General features: G+C 64.5%; 1 protein-coding gene across 1 annotated transcript; it reads right to left on the reverse strand.

The window, feature by feature from the left end:
- Positions 1–1,364: 1,364 nt before the first annotated feature.
- On the reverse strand, positions 1,365–16,651 carry HECTD3 (HECT domain E3 ubiquitin protein ligase 3). The gene is given in 21 exon segments (XM_032804559.2): positions 1,365–1,594; positions 1,916–1,987; positions 2,088–2,169; positions 2,471–2,545; positions 2,812–2,941; positions 3,264–3,470; positions 3,953–4,042; positions 4,582–4,701; positions 5,229–5,332; positions 5,741–5,805; positions 6,101–6,153; positions 6,851–7,033; positions 7,326–7,407; positions 8,097–8,262; positions 8,867–8,949; positions 10,062–10,175; positions 10,957–11,072; positions 11,502–11,637; positions 11,856–11,948; positions 12,771–12,931; positions 16,415–16,651. Coding segments are annotated over 19 exon segments (1,998 nt in total). The 5' UTR covers positions 11,891–11,948; positions 12,771–12,931; positions 16,415–16,651; the 3' UTR covers positions 1,365–1,509.
- Between the last annotated feature and the right edge of the window lie 84 nt (positions 16,652–16,735).

Raw genomic sequence — 16,735 nt, forward strand, 5'->3', positions numbered from 1 at the left:
GGCAGAGTCTAATCACACAGCGCCAGCAGGTGGGTGTGGCTCCCTTCCACTTCCCCATCTCCTGCAGCTGCTGCTGGGCGCCCTGAATGCACTCAGGGAGAGCTAGCGCACTCCGGGGCGCGGGTTCATAGCCAGCCCCAGCAGGCAGAGGACAGTTGGTGGCTGCCAGAGGGTGAGGGCAGCTCCCCAGGCAACGGTCCCACAAGCCCCTTCCAGGCACAGCGAGGGTCTGACAGGCCACGGGATGCCGCTGGCAGGGCAGGACTGCGAGGAGGCTGTGCCCTGGGGTGAGCGAGGGGGTGGGCACTCGCAGGGCACGTGCCATGCTCCTCCGGGCCAGAGCTGGCAGCTCACAGGCAATGCCCACCAAAGGCCAGCCATGCCCAGTGCTGGGAGCACGGAGACAGCACCCCGAGGTGGCCTGGCAGCGGGCGGGGTACCCTGTGCCACCCCAGCCTCAAGAGCTCCAAATGCCCCACGCAGGCCTGGACCCAGCTCCCTGCCACCAGCCCCATTAGAAGAGCAAACCAGGGCAGAGCCAGGGAAAGACACACCAGAGCACGAGGGACACGGGCCCCCAGGTGGTGCTGGCTCGAGGGGCTCCAGGACTTGCACTCCCCAGGGGGGGAGGGGGGGCGATGGCACAGTGCCCTCCCCCCAGGCAAAGGAGGGAGGCCACCTTCTGAGACAGTTCCACAGAGGACTCACCTGCAGCTCAGCCTTGGCTGCTGCTGCCCTGTGAGGTGGGGGGGGCCCGGGCAGGGAATGGATCTGACACTCCCCCCAGGGTCTTCAGCATGTGCCTAAAGTGACACCTGGTGGCCAGAGGGTGCACTTCGGGGGCAGGCAGGCTGTTAAACTGGGGAGGGCGTGGGATGAGTGTTAGGAGGCCTGGGGGCACCATGGAGAAGGAGGGGGAACTGCACCCCATGACTCCGTGCTGCGCAGATTCCTGGGCAGCCCATCCAGGGAGAGCCACTAGGTCAATCACCCGCTGTTCTCGCTGAGCCAGGTGGGGTGTGTGTGGCGGGTGGATGATTGGATCTTGGCCCTTTGAGCCTGCCTGGATCCCCTTGTCATTTTGGTTCTGCGGCAGATAGTCCTTCACTTCCTGACCTAAACCAGGCAGCGGTGGTGCTGGGCAGCTGTGACAGAGCTGCCGGGCTCCACCCCAGAGATGGCTGCATTGCAGGGGGCGGGTGGAGCGACGGGTCCTGCGGGCGAAAGGTCTAAGCTTGCAGCACATCTCCAGGGGCTCCCAGCTGGCCACTGTTAGCTGGGACAGGCTCCATTCTTGCATTTGGTCAGGCTCCAGCTCAGGTCTGTCTCTGCCGCTTTGAAAGCCAAGGACCCGGAGACCCCCACTGGTTCTGGCCTGCGCCCCGGGGAGCCAAGCCTAGACCTGGTGTTTATTGAATATACATGTTTCTCGGGGGTGAGGGAAGGGGGCCAGGCATGACTGGGGGATGGGGAGGGGCAAGGGGCCAGCGTGGCCCCACGGCAGTGGCATCACTCCTCCCATGGGCTCATGTCCATGTCAATGGCCACGCAGTTGTAGGCTGCATACCGCAGCTTCTCCTCACACACCTTGGCGCTGGAAAAGAAGAGCCGCTGTCACTGCCCTGCAGGATGCCAGGGACAGCCAGGCACTGCCCAAGCCGTGGCTTAAGGCTAAGGATCTCCCCACAGGACAGTAGCCTTATCAGCCTCACAGGACTCGTGGGGAAACTGAGGCACGGAGGGGGCGGTGCTCCACCAGCAAGCGGCAGAGCCGGGGGTGGAACCCAGCTTGTGTGACGCCCAGGCTCACGCGTCAGCCCCGAGACCAGCTGACATGACACCTCCCCGCCCCCGGGACCAGGGCTCCGAAACACGGGGGCAGCTGGCCAAAGCGGCTCTTTATGGTGCAACTCACGTGGCATAGTTGGGGAGGTAGAGGGAGCTGGAGCAGGTGGAGGATTCGGGCAGCGCGTCCGTCGTCTCAGAGCTGAAGTAGAGAGGACAAGCAGGTCAGACTCGACCAGGGGGGAGAGCCCCTGGGACAGTGACGCCAGCACCTCGCCAGGGTCCTCCCTGGGGACACTCACCCCAGCTTGTCCGGGTAGATGTAGATCCGAGCTGGAAGGCGGCTCCGGCCAGTGACAAACCTCAGGAAACGGCTGCGATCCTCTGTGGGGAGAGAACAGATGTCAGCCGCTCCCAGGCTGGGAGGGAGCCCGCCGGGCTAGCCAAGGTGCCCAAGCCCCATGCCCAGCTGGTCTGTCAGCAGTTCTGGGGACTCAGCTTCGTGCTCCCGGCAGGCAGGGAGCCCCCAAGAGCGGGAGCTGGGAATTGCTGCCAACGGCTGAGAGAGGGGCCCTGGACTGAGGGCCCTGCTTGGGGAAGGCCGAGTGAATCATATGGGCAGGTGAAAGACCCGGAGCCTCTGGGATCCGGCAGGGGTCAGGGCTGGGCCGCGCCGGCCGCTCACCGTTGGTGAAGTTCCTGAGTGCCTCCCAGAAGTACTGGACCCTGGTGTCCGATGGCAGTAAATCTTCAAACCGAGCTGGGGGGGAGGCACAGACAGAACTGGTTAGAAACACAGCAGCCAGCTCCTGCCAGGTCAGGGCTGCCCCCCGCCGGGACACTGCAACTGCCCCCGGGGGCGAGACACCCCCCGCCTCCGTGCCCCCACCACATGAGCGCGCAGATCCAGGGCGCACGGGGCTGTGCATTTACAAACCGCACTGGGGCTCAGACACCAGGGCGGGTGCAAGTTCACAGCCAGCGCCTGGGTCCCGCAGACGGTTTCCCAGCAGCCCCTGCACTTACTGAGCTTCTTCAGGGCATCCACCGTCACCTCGGGGTCCCCGCACACCTTCTTCTCCAGCTCCTGCCAGGTGAGCAGGTCAAGGACGGCCTGGGGGACAACCTTGAGCAATCCGGCCTGCATGGCAGCAATCTGCAGAGCGGATGGGGTTAGAGCCAAGGCGGGTAGCGCTGAGTCCCAGCAAGCGCTCCGGCTGTGACGTTAGAGGGCAATGGAGCCCTGGGAGACTAAGGGACTCGCCTGTCGCAGACACAGGAGAGCCAGGCGCTCAGCAGGATTCCACAAAGGGCTGGCTCTTAGCACAGCCAATGAGACCAGCCCGCGATGATTTTTGGGATACATGTTGACGGACAGAACCCCCATGCTTCAGGGCACAAGTCACCTCTAGGAGGCAAGGGACAGGAAGGAACATGCTCCGGGGGCTGAGTCCCACTGCAACCCCAGCCTGCCTTACCTGCTCCTTACTCTCCTCCAGCCTGGCCTTCTGCACCAGGCGGATGAATTCCTTGCGGTCCTCGTAGCGCACCACGGTTCTGCCGCCGTTTGGGATCAGCTCCACCATGCGCTGGTCGCTGAGCACCGTGGTGTAGGTCAGCTCCTGCCCAAACTTGAACTCGAAGGTCTCCTTGTCCATCACCTCCATCACTTCCAGGAGCTTCACCTGGGTGGCCGGGCGAGAGCACTCGCTGGGGAGAGATGCCACGGACCTCCTGGGCAGCCCCACCCTGCCCCACAGAGCATCGCGGCTATGCTGGGGGTGGGGGGCAAAGCAGGGCCCAAGTGCCTGCAGCACAGGAGAGCTCAGCATGCTGGAACTGGTCATCTCCATGGGCTGCACAGTCCCCTTGGCCCAAGCCGGAGGATTGCATGCTGGGACCGGCAGTGTTCATAGGCTGTACCGGCCACTTGTGCCAAGCTGGAGCATTGCATGCTGGGACCGGCAGTCTCCATGGCTGCATCTGTGTATTGAGATGAGGGGGCTGGAGCTGCACTACAGAGCCTGGGGGGGATCTGAGCTCCTGTTCCTTTATCCCCACCACAGGACAGTCAAACACAACCAGCCCCCAGTCACCGAGTGCCGCCTGCACTGTGCCTGAGCTGTCTGGCATGCCCGTCCCTCTCCTCCCCCCACCTTCTGCTCACCAGCACAGAGTCCACCGCTGGGAAGTCCTTGCTCCAGCTGACCTCCTCCCCAGTCAGCTGTTTCCACACGAAGCCAGGCAGAGCCAGGACCTGCAGCGGGGAAGAGATGCGTGGCTGGGATCGCGGGCGCAGGGACACCTCACCAGCTGCACCCTGGTGCCCTAGAAAGGCAGACATGGCAGCAGCGCTGGCCAACCATCAGCGATGCCTCCCAGCTAGTCCCGCCCCCCACGACACTTGCCCAAGGGAGGGAGATTTTAGGGCCCCTCTTGGACGGAGGGACACGTGAACCTACCGAGGGTTCGGGGCTGCTGCTCCCAGGCTTTGACCAATAGCCCCACAAATGCCAGGGCAGAGCCAAGCAGGGGAGGAGCCTGCGAACGCTGCACCAGTTTCTACTTACTGCTGAATTGTCACTGAAATGCCTTGGTTCTCCCAAGCTCCTGGCTCTCTCTAGCAGGGTCCCCTGCCCCGGGTGTGCTGGAGACGCAGAGCGCACGGGGGTGATCAGGGCTTTGCCAGGGCCCCTCTACAGTGCTGGGGACCCAAAGGACAGGGGTTTGGGGGAGCAGGTCCCATGCACCACGCTGAGAGCGGGGAAGGCTGGGCCTGCAGCTGGCAGGACTCACCAGGAACTCCTTGCCTCTCAGAGCCGCGCCCATGATCTGACCGATCCACTCATACTTGGCAAACTCCTTGCAGGCCGGGTTGGGGACGTACATGTCCCTCGCCTCCCCAGTGCCGTTACCCTGCAATGGAGACGCACTCAGGGCTCCCTGCCAGTCCTGCGGTGCCAGGAGCTGGGGACGGCCCAGCGCCCCGACACAGGGCATGGCTGCCGGAAGGACCAGGGCTGACAGGCTGCAGAGGGGGCTCCTACGAGATCCCATCACTGTCCACGCTGCCCCTCCCCCAGCAGACTCCATAGACCCCTGTGATGCCGGTGGAGGCTGGGAAGCCCGGCAGTGGCACCCACGTGGGAAGGGCAGTTTGGGGGCTCAGCCGTGGCCAGATGGGCAACCCAGGAAGGAAGAGGGCACAGTGCCCAGGCTGGTGGGGGACATACCCCATAACACTGTGTTAAGGCCCCTAGCAAAATTCCTAGTGACGGACGAGCACCCCAGCCACACGCCCAAAAGGGAGGGCGCTTCTCCCAACCGCCAGGGCCTGCCCGATGGGCGCGGGCTCCTGCTCCCCCCCACGACAGGACTAGGGGGGACTCCTGCTACCAGCATGGGCAGGACGGGCCCGGGCCCGGCCCCCAGCCCCTCGGTACCTGGTTGGACGTCCGGACGAAGAAAGGCAGCGGCACGGGGCTCTCTGCCGAGCTAGGACACAGCTCCTCAGACATGTCTGCCAGGCTGTCCCGGAACCCGCCTCCTGCAGCCCAGAGACACCGTCCCCCCCTGAGCGCCATGAGCCCTTAGCCCTGGCCGCAGGCTGACAGCCGGCTGCGCTTCCCCCGCCCCGCCCCGCCGATCGGCCCCAGCGGCTCTGCCTACTGCCTTTAAAGCACCCTACGAGAAGCGACCCCCAACCCCAGCCCCTCGCCCTGCCCCATCCTGATCCTGGGGGAGGGCCCAGACGGAAGCACTGACTGGGGGCAGCTTGTAACCCCCCCGCCCATTGCACACACGACAGGTGCCCTGGTCCCGATGAGAGCCTGGCTGAGCTGCCGTGAGGCCGGAGCCGGGGCCGAAGGCTGCAGGGTAACTGGACCGCGCCGCCCTCCCCAGCTGCCCTGCCCCGGAGCGCCTGGTGGGGAGGGGTCCAGGTTCGGGGACGTACCTTGATCGATGATGCCCTCAGCGATGAACTTACACTCCCACCACTGGTCGTAGCGCAGCGGCCACCTGCGGGGAGCCAAGGCGGCAGCTCAGACAACAGGTCGCTCCTGGGAATTCGGAGCCCACGAGAGGGGCCAGCCGGGCCCCTCAGGGCCAGGGCAGCCCCCAGGACGGGTGCCCTGTGCCCCGCCTCAGAGGGACCCCTCGGGGGGCCATTGACTCCTTGGCCTCTCCGCTGAGACAGGGCCCAGTGGCTTTGGGACAGTGGCCCTTCCCCTAGGAATGGTGCTCACATCTCCTGCCCCCGGGAGCATGCAGCCACGACCCCCTCAGCACCCCCCGGCTGGCAGGGCCCCCATACCTGTAATCCAGGGGCTTCTCGTACTTGTCGGAAGGTTTAAGGCCCTCGTGCACCTAGAGCAGGCAGACAAGAATGAGACTCAGTCGTTGGCCAGCCATGGAGCTCCCACAGGAAGCCGCAGGGCCCCGGCACTGGTACCCAGGAGGCAGGGTAGCGAAGGAGCCACGGGGAAGAGAAGTGACTTGCCCGGAGTCATGCAGGGAATCAGTGGCAGAGCAGGGAACTGACCCCAGATCTCCCATGTCCCAGGCTAGTGCCTGATCCACCAAGTCCCTTCTTCCCTCCAGCAGCAGGGCGGGCCGAGGGGGAGGCAGGAGGCTCCGAGGGCTGGGAGCTGAGCAGCCATCAGTGTGAAAGGCGCCAACATCCAGAAAGCCAGGCAGTTGCAGCAAAGGGAACCACAGCCAGAGGGACAGATCCCACTCGCGCCAGAGGGACAGATAGACAACAGCATCTCTCTGCCTCCATGGGCTGCCTGCCCCTTAGCACTCCAAGGCCAAGCCCCACCCCATTCCCCATGTGCCCTTAGCCCCTCCTTCTCCTATGGTTCCTCCCCACTCCCATCCTTTCTGTGTCTCCCCCACCCTCGACTTCATGCCCTCCACGCTGCCCCTGCGCTGGGCCCCTCCCCACAGTAACCCCGCCCTCTCCGGACTGTGACTCCGCCGGGCGCGCCTGCACCTTGCTGGGTGGGCAGGGCCAGTGGCACGGCCTCTCCCAGCACTGGAAGGAGGCCGGCGGGCATGGTACCTGGGTGAAGACGGCGTTCTTGCAGCTGGGGTCCAGGGCGGGATTGTCACGGTGCTCCATGGCCAGGCGCCGGTTGATGTAGAGCCGCGGCATGAAGTTGGGCTTGCTGGTCTCCGAGTCCTTGAGACACTGGGCAATCAGCGCCGTGCGCCGCTTGGAGAGCAACAGGAACTGCTTGATGTGCTGGCATGGGCAAGACGGGGCCTGGGTTAGAGAGACCGCTGCCCTGCGCCCTCCCAGTGCCCCTCCATCTCATCTGTCTATAGGCATCCCCCCGAAAGCACATCTGGCCCCTGGCCTGCCCACAGCGTGGCCGGTTCTGTCTGCATGGGCCTTCTCCCCGATCGGGCCTAGGCTGCCTGCAGCGCCCCTGACATTCCCACCTCTCCTCCCCTCTCCTGGGCCCTGGGGGAAGTCTGGAGTCCTCGGCAGAGGGGGTTCGCCAGGAGAGAGGGGAGCCCCGGCTGTGGCTCACCTTGAGCCAGCTGAAGGTGCCGACCGTGTGGTCCCAGGCTGGGACGAGGTGGTGCAAGACGCTGTCCAGGAGCTTGATAAACCTAGGAGAGCAACGGGGGCCGCTCGAGACGCAGGGCAAGGCCTGGGCCACGCGAATCAGCCCCAGCCAGGCCACTGCAAAGCCAGGGGCTGCTCCTGGCACAATGCCCCAGGACACTGCACCAAGGGGGGTCGGCAGCGCTCCAGGGTCTGTTCCCCTGGTTGCTGGGCTGACCCCGATGCCCCACTACTGCTGGCACTAGGGGGTGCTGTGCTGCAGGCAGCAGGGGAGATGGCTCAGTAGGGGGGGCTCCCGCTGCAGGCAGTGCTGACCCCAATGCCCCAGTGGGCACTAGGGGGCGCTGTGCTGCAGGCAGCAGGGGAGTGGGCTCAGTAGGGGGCTCTCTCCCCTCAAAGGCAGTGCTGACCTCGACGCCCCAGTGTGGCACTAGGGGGCGCTGTGCTACTGGAAGCAGCATCTTTTGGATGAAGAGCATCAGGTTAGGGCTCTGACCACATGTGATGAGAAAGGAAGCTGTGAGAAATCACAGGAGATGGGGAGTGAACCTTGGTGTCTGGACCAGATCCCATTCTGCCTCCCCAATTCCCCCTGGATACGGGATCCCTGTCCTGACCTGCTGGGAGCGTCGCTAGGGCAGATCAGTGCGTTACCCTGCGTTCTGCTCCCAGGGTTGGGGCTGCGTTCTCAATGGCAAAGCAAGCGAGCCCTGCTGGTGTCCCCGGGCAGTACCTCTGAATGAGCATGGCCCGCCGGTACAGCAGGTCGGGGTCAGTCCCTTCGAGGCGGGGTTAGCGCACCAGGCTGGCCTGCTGGAACATGTCCGCGCTCAGCCCCAGCTCCCGCTGCCGGGACGACTTGATCTTGATCCCTCGGAGGCGGACGTCGATCCCGTCATCTGCTGAGAAAGAGTGTGGCTGAACCAGTGGGTCCAGGAGTGCCTGGGCTGCAGCCAGCGCAATTCAGTAACGCCCAGCGTAGGGGTGATAGAGCCGCAGCCACCAGAGATGGACAGACCCCGGGCCCCCCCCCCCCATCCTCTGGGAGGCTATTTCCCCATCAAAGGGACCCAGGAGACTGCATCCAGCATGGGGCAGGTTTAGAACCAGAGACGGGACCAAGCCACCAAATGCTAGGGCTCGCGAGATCCGAGATTGTCTCTATGAACAGGCACCTCAGCGGCCTCAGGGCTGGGGCTTCCAGGGGCATCACACAGCAGGAGCAGGGCTGGGGGCGTGGGGCCACCGCCTGCCTGAGGCAGTCCATGGCCTGGGGATCTCAGTCCACTTCCCTGCGGCCAGGTGGCCACCAGTACAGCCGGTTCCCTTAGCGACGAGGCCACGGAGAGTGAGCCCTGGAGACCAGCGTCCTCCAGAGACCACACCCGGAGAGCCCGACAGGACAGGGCGGGGCCCTCAATGGTGGAGCCGGCCGATCTCGGAGGGGGAGGCTCCTCAGAAGCGCAGCCCGCCCCTGTCGTGCAGGCTTTTATCTGCACCCACCTCTGCACTCCACAATGCGGATCTCGATGATGGGCAGGTGCGTTGTCATGTCTTCAAGCACACACACATCCCCGATGTAGCTCCTGGAATGACAGTGCAGAGAGGGGTTCAGAGCCGCTCGTCTCCCCAGCCAGCATCCACTCACCCCGGGCCAGGGAGGGGGGGCTGCCTAGTGAGAAGAGGTGAGGGGAGCTAGAACCTGAGGGTTTGCCTCCCAGCCCCGCAACTGACTGACCATATGACCCTGGTCACGTCACTCAGCCTCCCTGTGCCTTGGTTCCATAGGGCCAAGACGTTAGCACCACTGGGTCTGCAAAGTGCCCGGAGATCCCCCAGAGAGCACAGCGCTACCGTCCAACCTCTCAGGGATGGGTGGGGAGTCCACACATGGGTGCCGACGGGCAGCCGCGCTGGGCCCTGGAGGGAAGGCTGGGTGTGCCCGAGAGGCGGGTAGGGAGAGCAGAGAGCCCACGGCAGATTTCCCCAGGCTGGAGCCCTCGCCTGGTCCCTCGCAGGGGAAGTAGCTGGATCACTGAGCTGATGCTCAGGCTGCGGCTCTGGGCTCAGCGTTATGGCCCTGCGGTTTACCCCATGCCAGGCCGTCCCCCCCTCCATGCACCACAGCCACTAACCGGGACCGCTCCACTCCAGGCCGAGGGGGGGAACCCGAGGCTCTTGTGCAGACCTTCCGTGGGGAACCGCAGCTCAGCCACATGTGCGGTCAGGGGTGGGTGCCTGGTTATTTGCAACATGACCAGCCCCCACCCCCCACTTCTAACCCCTCGGGCTGCAGTCACCGGTTGCTGGGCTGGGCGGCCAGGCTAAGGCTAAGGCAGAGGGCGCTGTGACCCCCAGTGTTCAGTCCTGCAGCCGGCCAGGAGAGTCCCCAGGCAGGACACGGCTATCGGGCTTGGGATTTCATTAGCCACCTGCCGATTTCTAATCCACTCCCATAACCGGCGCATGCAGAGACAGGAGAGCGCTCGCCAGGGTCTGTGCCACGCGTCTCAGTGCCACTCGGGCATTAATGCTCACCATGGACACAGCCCAGAGGGGGAAACTGAGGCACAGAGCGGCGAGCTCCTTTCCCCAGGCACTAGCTGGAGTCTCTGTCAGTAGAACGCTGGGGCCCCAGGCCTGTGCTCAGATCACTAGAGCCCCCTCCCCTCCGGTCCTGTCTCCCTGCCCCACTCACTCATCGATGCCTACGTCGCTCAGCTTCTTCAGATTGTCGCCCTCCCCACCGTACACCATGATCCTCCGGGGCATGAAGTTCTCGTCCGTCGTGTCCACTGTCAGCAAGAGCTTCCTGGAGCGGAGGGGACAGAGTGACAGCTGGGCTCCCCGGCACCGAGCCCCCGCAGCCCAGCGGCTCCCTGGCACCGAGCCCCCACAGCCCAGCGGCTCCCTGGCACCGACCCTGCAGCCCACCAGCACTGAGCCCCTGCAGCCCAGCGGCTCCCCAGCACCAAGCGGCTCCCCGGCACCGAGCCCCCGCAGCCCAGCGGCTCCCCGGCACCGAGCCCCCGCAGCCCAGCGGCTCCCCGGCACCGAGTGGCTCCCCGGCACTGACACCCGCAGCCCAGCAGCTCCCTGGCACCGAGCCCCCACAGCCCAGCGGCTCCCTGGCACCGAGCAGTTCCCTGGCACCGAGCCCCGCAGTCCAGTGACTCCCCAGCACCGACCCTGCAGCCCACCAGCACCGAGCCCCCGCAGCCCAGCGGTTCCCCGGCACCGAGCCCCACAGCCCAGCAGCTCCCTGGCACCGAGTGGCTCCCCGGCACTGAGACCCGCAGCCCAGCGGCTCCCTGGCACCGATTCCCCACAGCCCAGCCAGAGTCGGGGAGCCCAAGACTCACACAGACCAAGGGTCCCCTCGAAGCCCAGTGGGATGCAGCCTGGGGACCTCCCTGCCCACCAGCTCCCGCCCCGGTGAGACTGGAGAGGTGGGGGTATGGGCCAGTTGGTCCCACCTGGGTGATGCTGATCACGGGGGTGAACCGCCTGCCTGACCGTGGCCAACCCACGAACCGGGCCCTCTGGGCTGACATGCCCCCCCCACCGCAGAGAGGGAAGCGGCTGGTTCTCACTTGACGATGGTGCCTTTCTTCATGGTGAGCCGCACCCAGTGCTGGCCCTGGGAGCCGTCGCTCTCCCAGTAGGTGTCCGCGTTGCCGTCCGTCAGACACGACACGTTGAAGTCTTCCTGGAAGGGGGCGGGGGGGTGAAGGAGGGGTCAGACGGAGGGAGCCCAGATCCTGGGCACCACAGGGGTGAGGGGGTCCAATGCTGGGATGGGGGCTGGGTGGGGGTCGACCAGGGCACTGTGCCCGAAGCTGATGCCAAACTCTCAGACCGGGCCAGCAGCTGAGCCCAGAGCAGAGTCTTCCTTCAGTCTTGGAGTCCCTTCTGGGCCCCCTGCAGCTGGAGGAGGCCTGAATGCTTCCCTACCCCCACTCAGGGACACAGCCATCCCCCTCCCTGCTCCGGGAGCTCCCTTTGGAACCAGATCCTCACCCCCCTGGAGGGGGCAGGTCTCTTGCCCGGCTGGCAGCCCTGGAGAGACGGGACCACTGGCTAATGCTCCCCAAGTCCCTGCGCAGTGCAGAGTGGCTGGGCCCGCCCCGCCCCGTACCGTGTAGGACGACACGTCGATGCTCTCCACATACTGCTTGACGCTTCCCAGGTTCTCGTCCTCCTTCCCCAGGTGATCGTACAAGAAATGCACCAGGTCCTCGTCGCACTCATAACTCCATGTCGGGGGCACAAACCTGCCGGCACATGCGGGGTTAATGGCCCAAGGACGGGTCGGACTGACCAGAGCCCCAGCGTCCCGGTGAGCTGGATGGGGCGCCCCACAGCACCCACGCCTTCCCCCAGCTCTGCCGCGCACTCAGTCTGAGGGACCCAACCCCGGGGGCAGCACAGGGGGGCCCACCCAGCCAGGACAGGACAGGAGTGTCCCGGGCGCCCCAGGACATCTCGCTACCGGAGCTTCTGCACCGCTGCCTCGTCCTGCTCCATGGTTCTGGGTTTCGCGCCGAGCCGCAGGGAGTACGTCAGATCCACCACCTGCTCCCACCTGAACGAAAGGCAAAGGGTGGGGGGTAAAGGGAAGGCCTGGGAGAGGAAAGCCGGACCAGTCATTGGGGCACTAGCCCGGGACAGGGAAGGGGCAAATCTCTGCTCTGCCACAGACCCTCTGGGCACAAATCTCTGTGCGTCTGTCCCAATCTGCCGGCTGGGGGACTGGGGGAGGCCCAGACACCACCGGGCCGGGGGGGGGGCTTCAACACCACCGTGGCGGGGGGGGCCTGGGAGGGGGCTCGTACGCTGCCAGCCGGGCGGGGGGGGGGGGGCCTCGGAGAAGCCAGCCAGCTCCCCTGCTGACCAAGAGCAAAGATCAGCCTCTGATTAAACCCACTGCCTCCCCCAGTGGAAAGTGAATGATTTTTTAAAGCCACCGTTATTTCTCCTGTGGCTGGGTCAGACCTGGGCCCAGGTCTGGGGCCCAAGACACCGGAGGTCTGGCAGGGGCTTGGTGGGCTCCGTTAGCGCCTCTGGGCAGGGCACAGGCCACGCCAGGCTGGGGCAGCAAAGTCACCCCGGAGCGCAGGAGAAGCCTGCCCCGGGCCTGTTCCAGTGGCTGGGCATCAGAGAGGAGTGATGTGGCCGGCCTGGCCTGGCGAGGCCAGTGAAGGAGATTCCTGCCTCTGGCAGCACTGCCCACACACAGGGCTCTCGGGGAGGCGGGGTGGCAGGCTCAGGCGGTCACTGCATCGGACACACGTGGCCCTGGGGAGCCGGGATCAGCACTGCCCAGCCCTCCTCAAGCAGCCACACGGAGACACAAACTGGCGGCGCCCGGCCCAAGCCTGACTGCCCCAGAGCTTTGTCCCCAGACCTGATCACGGGTTTATAATCCACCCCGAACAGCTGCTGCTGCCTCTGGATTCTGTCGGTGGACTCGACTGGGACCAGGCGGTCCCCTCCCTCGGCATGTTTGCACACCAGGATCCAGCCTTCCTCCAGCTCACAGCTGCCTTTGTACTCCTGCAGCTGCTCCTGCGAAGCAAGCGCGGTGTGTCAAGGAGCCTTTTGCCCCGGCTTCGCATGGCACCCGCAGCCCTGGTGGAGCCGGCGGTCGGTTTTACGGCTCCTGCGCCCACAACGACAGGCCGGCCACCGAGTCAGAGATCTCCAGGCCAACTGGGATGTGCGATCACCTGTGTCACTCAGAGAACCCCCCCGCACCCCGCACCTGGCCCATCCCTTCTGGGGCAGCCAGGGCCAGTCTGTTCCCGATCGTGATGGCAAATCCACCGCACCCCCGGTCCGTTCACTCGCCCAGTAAAACGAGCCCTTTCCTGGTCTGAATCCGCCTGGCTTCAGCTTCCAGCTACTGAATCTGGGTCTGCTGTTGGCTAGAGCCAAGGGCCCTCAGCTAGCAGAGCCCTGTTCCCATGGAAGCACTTAGTGCAGCCATGTGGCTGGCAAACTGTGCCTCCACCCCACAGATCCCTTCAGTTCTGCCCCACACCCCCTGCTGCTCACAGGCCTTAGAAGGTTCGGGGACTCCCCTCCACCACAACCCCCAAGCCTGGGGATACCCACCAGTGTCCCCACCCCACCTGCCAGCTACCTGATGAGCCCGACCAGGCTCAGAGCGGGGTGGGGGGGGCCCTCCTCAGTGGAGAGACGGTTGCCCTGTGAGTGTCTCCTCTGCCCCTTGGCAGGGGGACACTGGATGCACACAGGGGCTGTCCCCGGGCTGTGGGCCTACTGAGAACCCCAGCAAGCCAGGCGCCCTTCGGGCTTTTTTGCTAGCCAGGAAATAAAAACAAAAACCCGGAAGCCTGGTGGAGCCGTGTCTGACAGCTGTACGTCCTAATGCCCGACCCCTGCTCTGGTTCCCTCCAATGCCCGCACAAACGCTCCACTTCAGCCCCTGAGCTACCTGCGAACGCCAAGGCTGGTGCATTTTAAAGAATGGGGAAAAATTAGGACATAATGGAAACTATAACTTTGGAGCAACTCCGTGCCAGGAGCTCCGAGACCATCTCCTGGCCCTGGAATTCACCAAAGCCTTTAGGAGAAACACTCACAAATATCCTCCCTCCCTCCCAAGGGACGGTGAACAGTGGTCACCGCCCTGGGCCCAGACGCCAGTCTCCCAGAGGTCTCATCTGCTCTAGCGTGGCACAGGACGCGGGTACCATGGGCATGGTCTGCGGCAGAGATGGCCCCAGAGTGTAACACTGGGAGGTGGCCAGAGAGAGATTCACAAGTAATGGCAGAAGTTAGAGGGGTCTACAGAGGCAGGCAGACAGCAAGGAGGGGAAACTTCCTTGCATCTGCTCCCTGTCGGTTTTGGGCCCAGGTGAGGCCCAAGAAAATCAACCTCAGCCAAACAGCATCACGAACCAGTGGCTGAAGGCTGCATGGTCGGAGCTGCCCTGCATTCGAGCTGTTTGCATGCAGCACACGCTCTGTGCACACAGGACACGGCACGAACGTTGCCTGGACAAAGGGTATCTGGGAGCCAGCAAGCACTGCCGCCCGATTGGCAGACGTCCCGCTCTGTCCCGTTGCTGGGTAAGGCAGTCAGAGGCTGCAACAGGCGTCGACTCCTAGCAAGGATCGGGGGGCCGCAGTGGAGGGGGCCCGGATGGCAGGAAAGTGCCACCTACGCGAAAACACCAGTGCAAGGAGAAGCCGTGTCCCTCAGGCGTAACACTCGGGGTTATTCCTGAAGAGCCAGCGGGTGCCACTCTCCCTCGGGCTCGGGGCCAGCATGCCCGTACACCAGGACTAAGGAGAAAGGGCTGTTTGGAGCCGTAAAGCAGCGCACGGTCGTCACAGCCCGGGGTACCAAACACCAGCCCAGCCAGCTCCCTGCAGCCTGGGGGAGAACAGCTTGGCCGGTGAGTGAGGGAAAGCAAGGCCACGCTTACCTCCCACGCTTTACACACACAACCAAGGCCGCAGGGCGTGGCGGGCAGGGCGGTTACCAAGGAGACGGGGCCAAACCCACCCCGGCTGGCAGACAGGCCTGGGATGGGGGGGGTCCAAGCTTAGGCATGTCCAGATCAGGGCACAGCCAGGAAATCTGGATCCAGGGGATCACCCCGTCAGCCCTGGGGTCTGGCTCTGGGCCCAGCTCTGAGGCAGTTGCTGCCCATGGGAAGTGGGGGGTCTCAGGGCTGCGTTCCCCGACCTTTAACCTTTTAATTAGCTCCAAAGCCCGGTGACTTTGGTCCCACACATCAAACCAGGAAGCCCCCGTCTGACTGAAGTCCCACCGCTGGCGCCTGAGGAGGCTGGTAGCACAGCAGGGCGAGAACAATAACAAAGCCCAAATCCAAACACCCCCGATCTGAGGGGCACAGACCCCAGCTTTGTGATCTGCCCTCTGCCTGCCCCACAATGGAAACACTGCAGAGCCCCTCCCTCCCAACACTCCTTACAACCGACGGCCTGAAACCGCGGCCTGTGCGCCCACATTGTAACCATAGCGATTCAGAGCCCAGGACGCAGCCTGGGCCTGCCCCGGCTCCTGCCCCGAAGGTGCCGTGCCTGGGGGGGCTGGCAGTGGCTTAGACACCATGGGGACGCGCAGTGTAGACACACAGGACGGATACCCCACGGACCAGTGGGAGTCCCTGTGTCTGTCCGTCGCTCCCTGGGTTCATCTATATCTGCTCATCTCTCCCATCTGCCTCGCTGTTTGTCTGCCTGTCTCTTACTGTGTCCACCTTACTGTGTCCGTCTGTCTCTTACTGTGTGCGCCTGTCTCCCATCTCTGCTCTGTGTCTGTCTGCCCGTCGCTCCCCGTGTCCATCTCTCTCTCCAGGGTGTATCTCTGTCCATCTCTCCCCATGTCCATCTGTGCCCCCTGTCTCTCCCGTCTGCGCGTCTGTCTGCCTGTTGCTCCCATCTCTGTGTCTGTCCACCCGTTGCTCCCCGTGTCCATCTGTGTCCGCCTGTCTGTCCCATCTGCCTGTGTGTCTGTCCACCTGTCTCTTACTGTGTCTGTCCATCACTCCTCTATGTGTGTCTGTCCAGCCATCGCTCTCATCTGTGTCCGTCTGTCTCTCTCATCCGCCTGTGTGTCTGTCCACCTGTCTCTTACTGTGTCCGTCCATCACCCCTCTGTGTGTCTGTCCACCCCTCGCTCTCATCTCTGTGTCTGTCTGCCTGTCGCTCCCTGTATCCATCTGTTCCCATCTGTCTCTCCCGTCTGCGCATCTGCCTGCCCGTCGCTCCCATCTCTGTGTCCGTCCACCTGTCTCTCCCTATGTCCATCTGTGTCCACCTGTCTCTCCCATTTGCCTGTGTGTCTGTCCACCTGTCTCTTACTGTGTCCGTCCATCACCCCTCTGCGTGTCTGTCCACCCGTCGCTCTCATCTCTGTGTCTGTCTGCCCGTCGCTCCCTGTATCCATCTGTGCCTCCAGGGTGTATCTCTGCCCATCTCTCTCCACGTCCATCTGTGTCCGCCTGTTTCCCCGTGTCTGTCCATCTCGGTCTGTCCCGCCCCGTCCGGTACCTGGCTCAGCTTCACCCACAGCCCCTGGCTGTTGCAATACTCCTCGCCGGTGGCCTGCACGCACGTGCCCTTGCGCAGCTCGACGGCGACCTTGGCGAGCTTCTTGCTGCCCCGGGCGCGGCCCGGGCTCTCGCTGACGCTGAGCAGGGAGCGGCCCGAGCCGCCGGCGGCGGGGTCCCGGCACAGCTTGTAGCGCACCCGGCGCGGCACGTAGCAGAGCGCGGCGTGGCAGGGGCTGGGCGGTGCCGAAGCAGGCCACGCACTCGGCCAGGCAGCGGAATCCGGCCCAGTAGTGGGCGGGGTGTCCGCGGGGGACCTCAT

The sequence above is a fragment of the Chelonoidis abingdonii genome, chromosome 7 (assembly GCF_003597395.2).
Source record: "Chelonoidis abingdonii isolate Lonesome George chromosome 7, CheloAbing_2.0, whole genome shotgun sequence".
Taxonomy (NCBI): domain Eukaryota; kingdom Metazoa; phylum Chordata; order Testudines; family Testudinidae; genus Chelonoidis; species Chelonoidis abingdonii.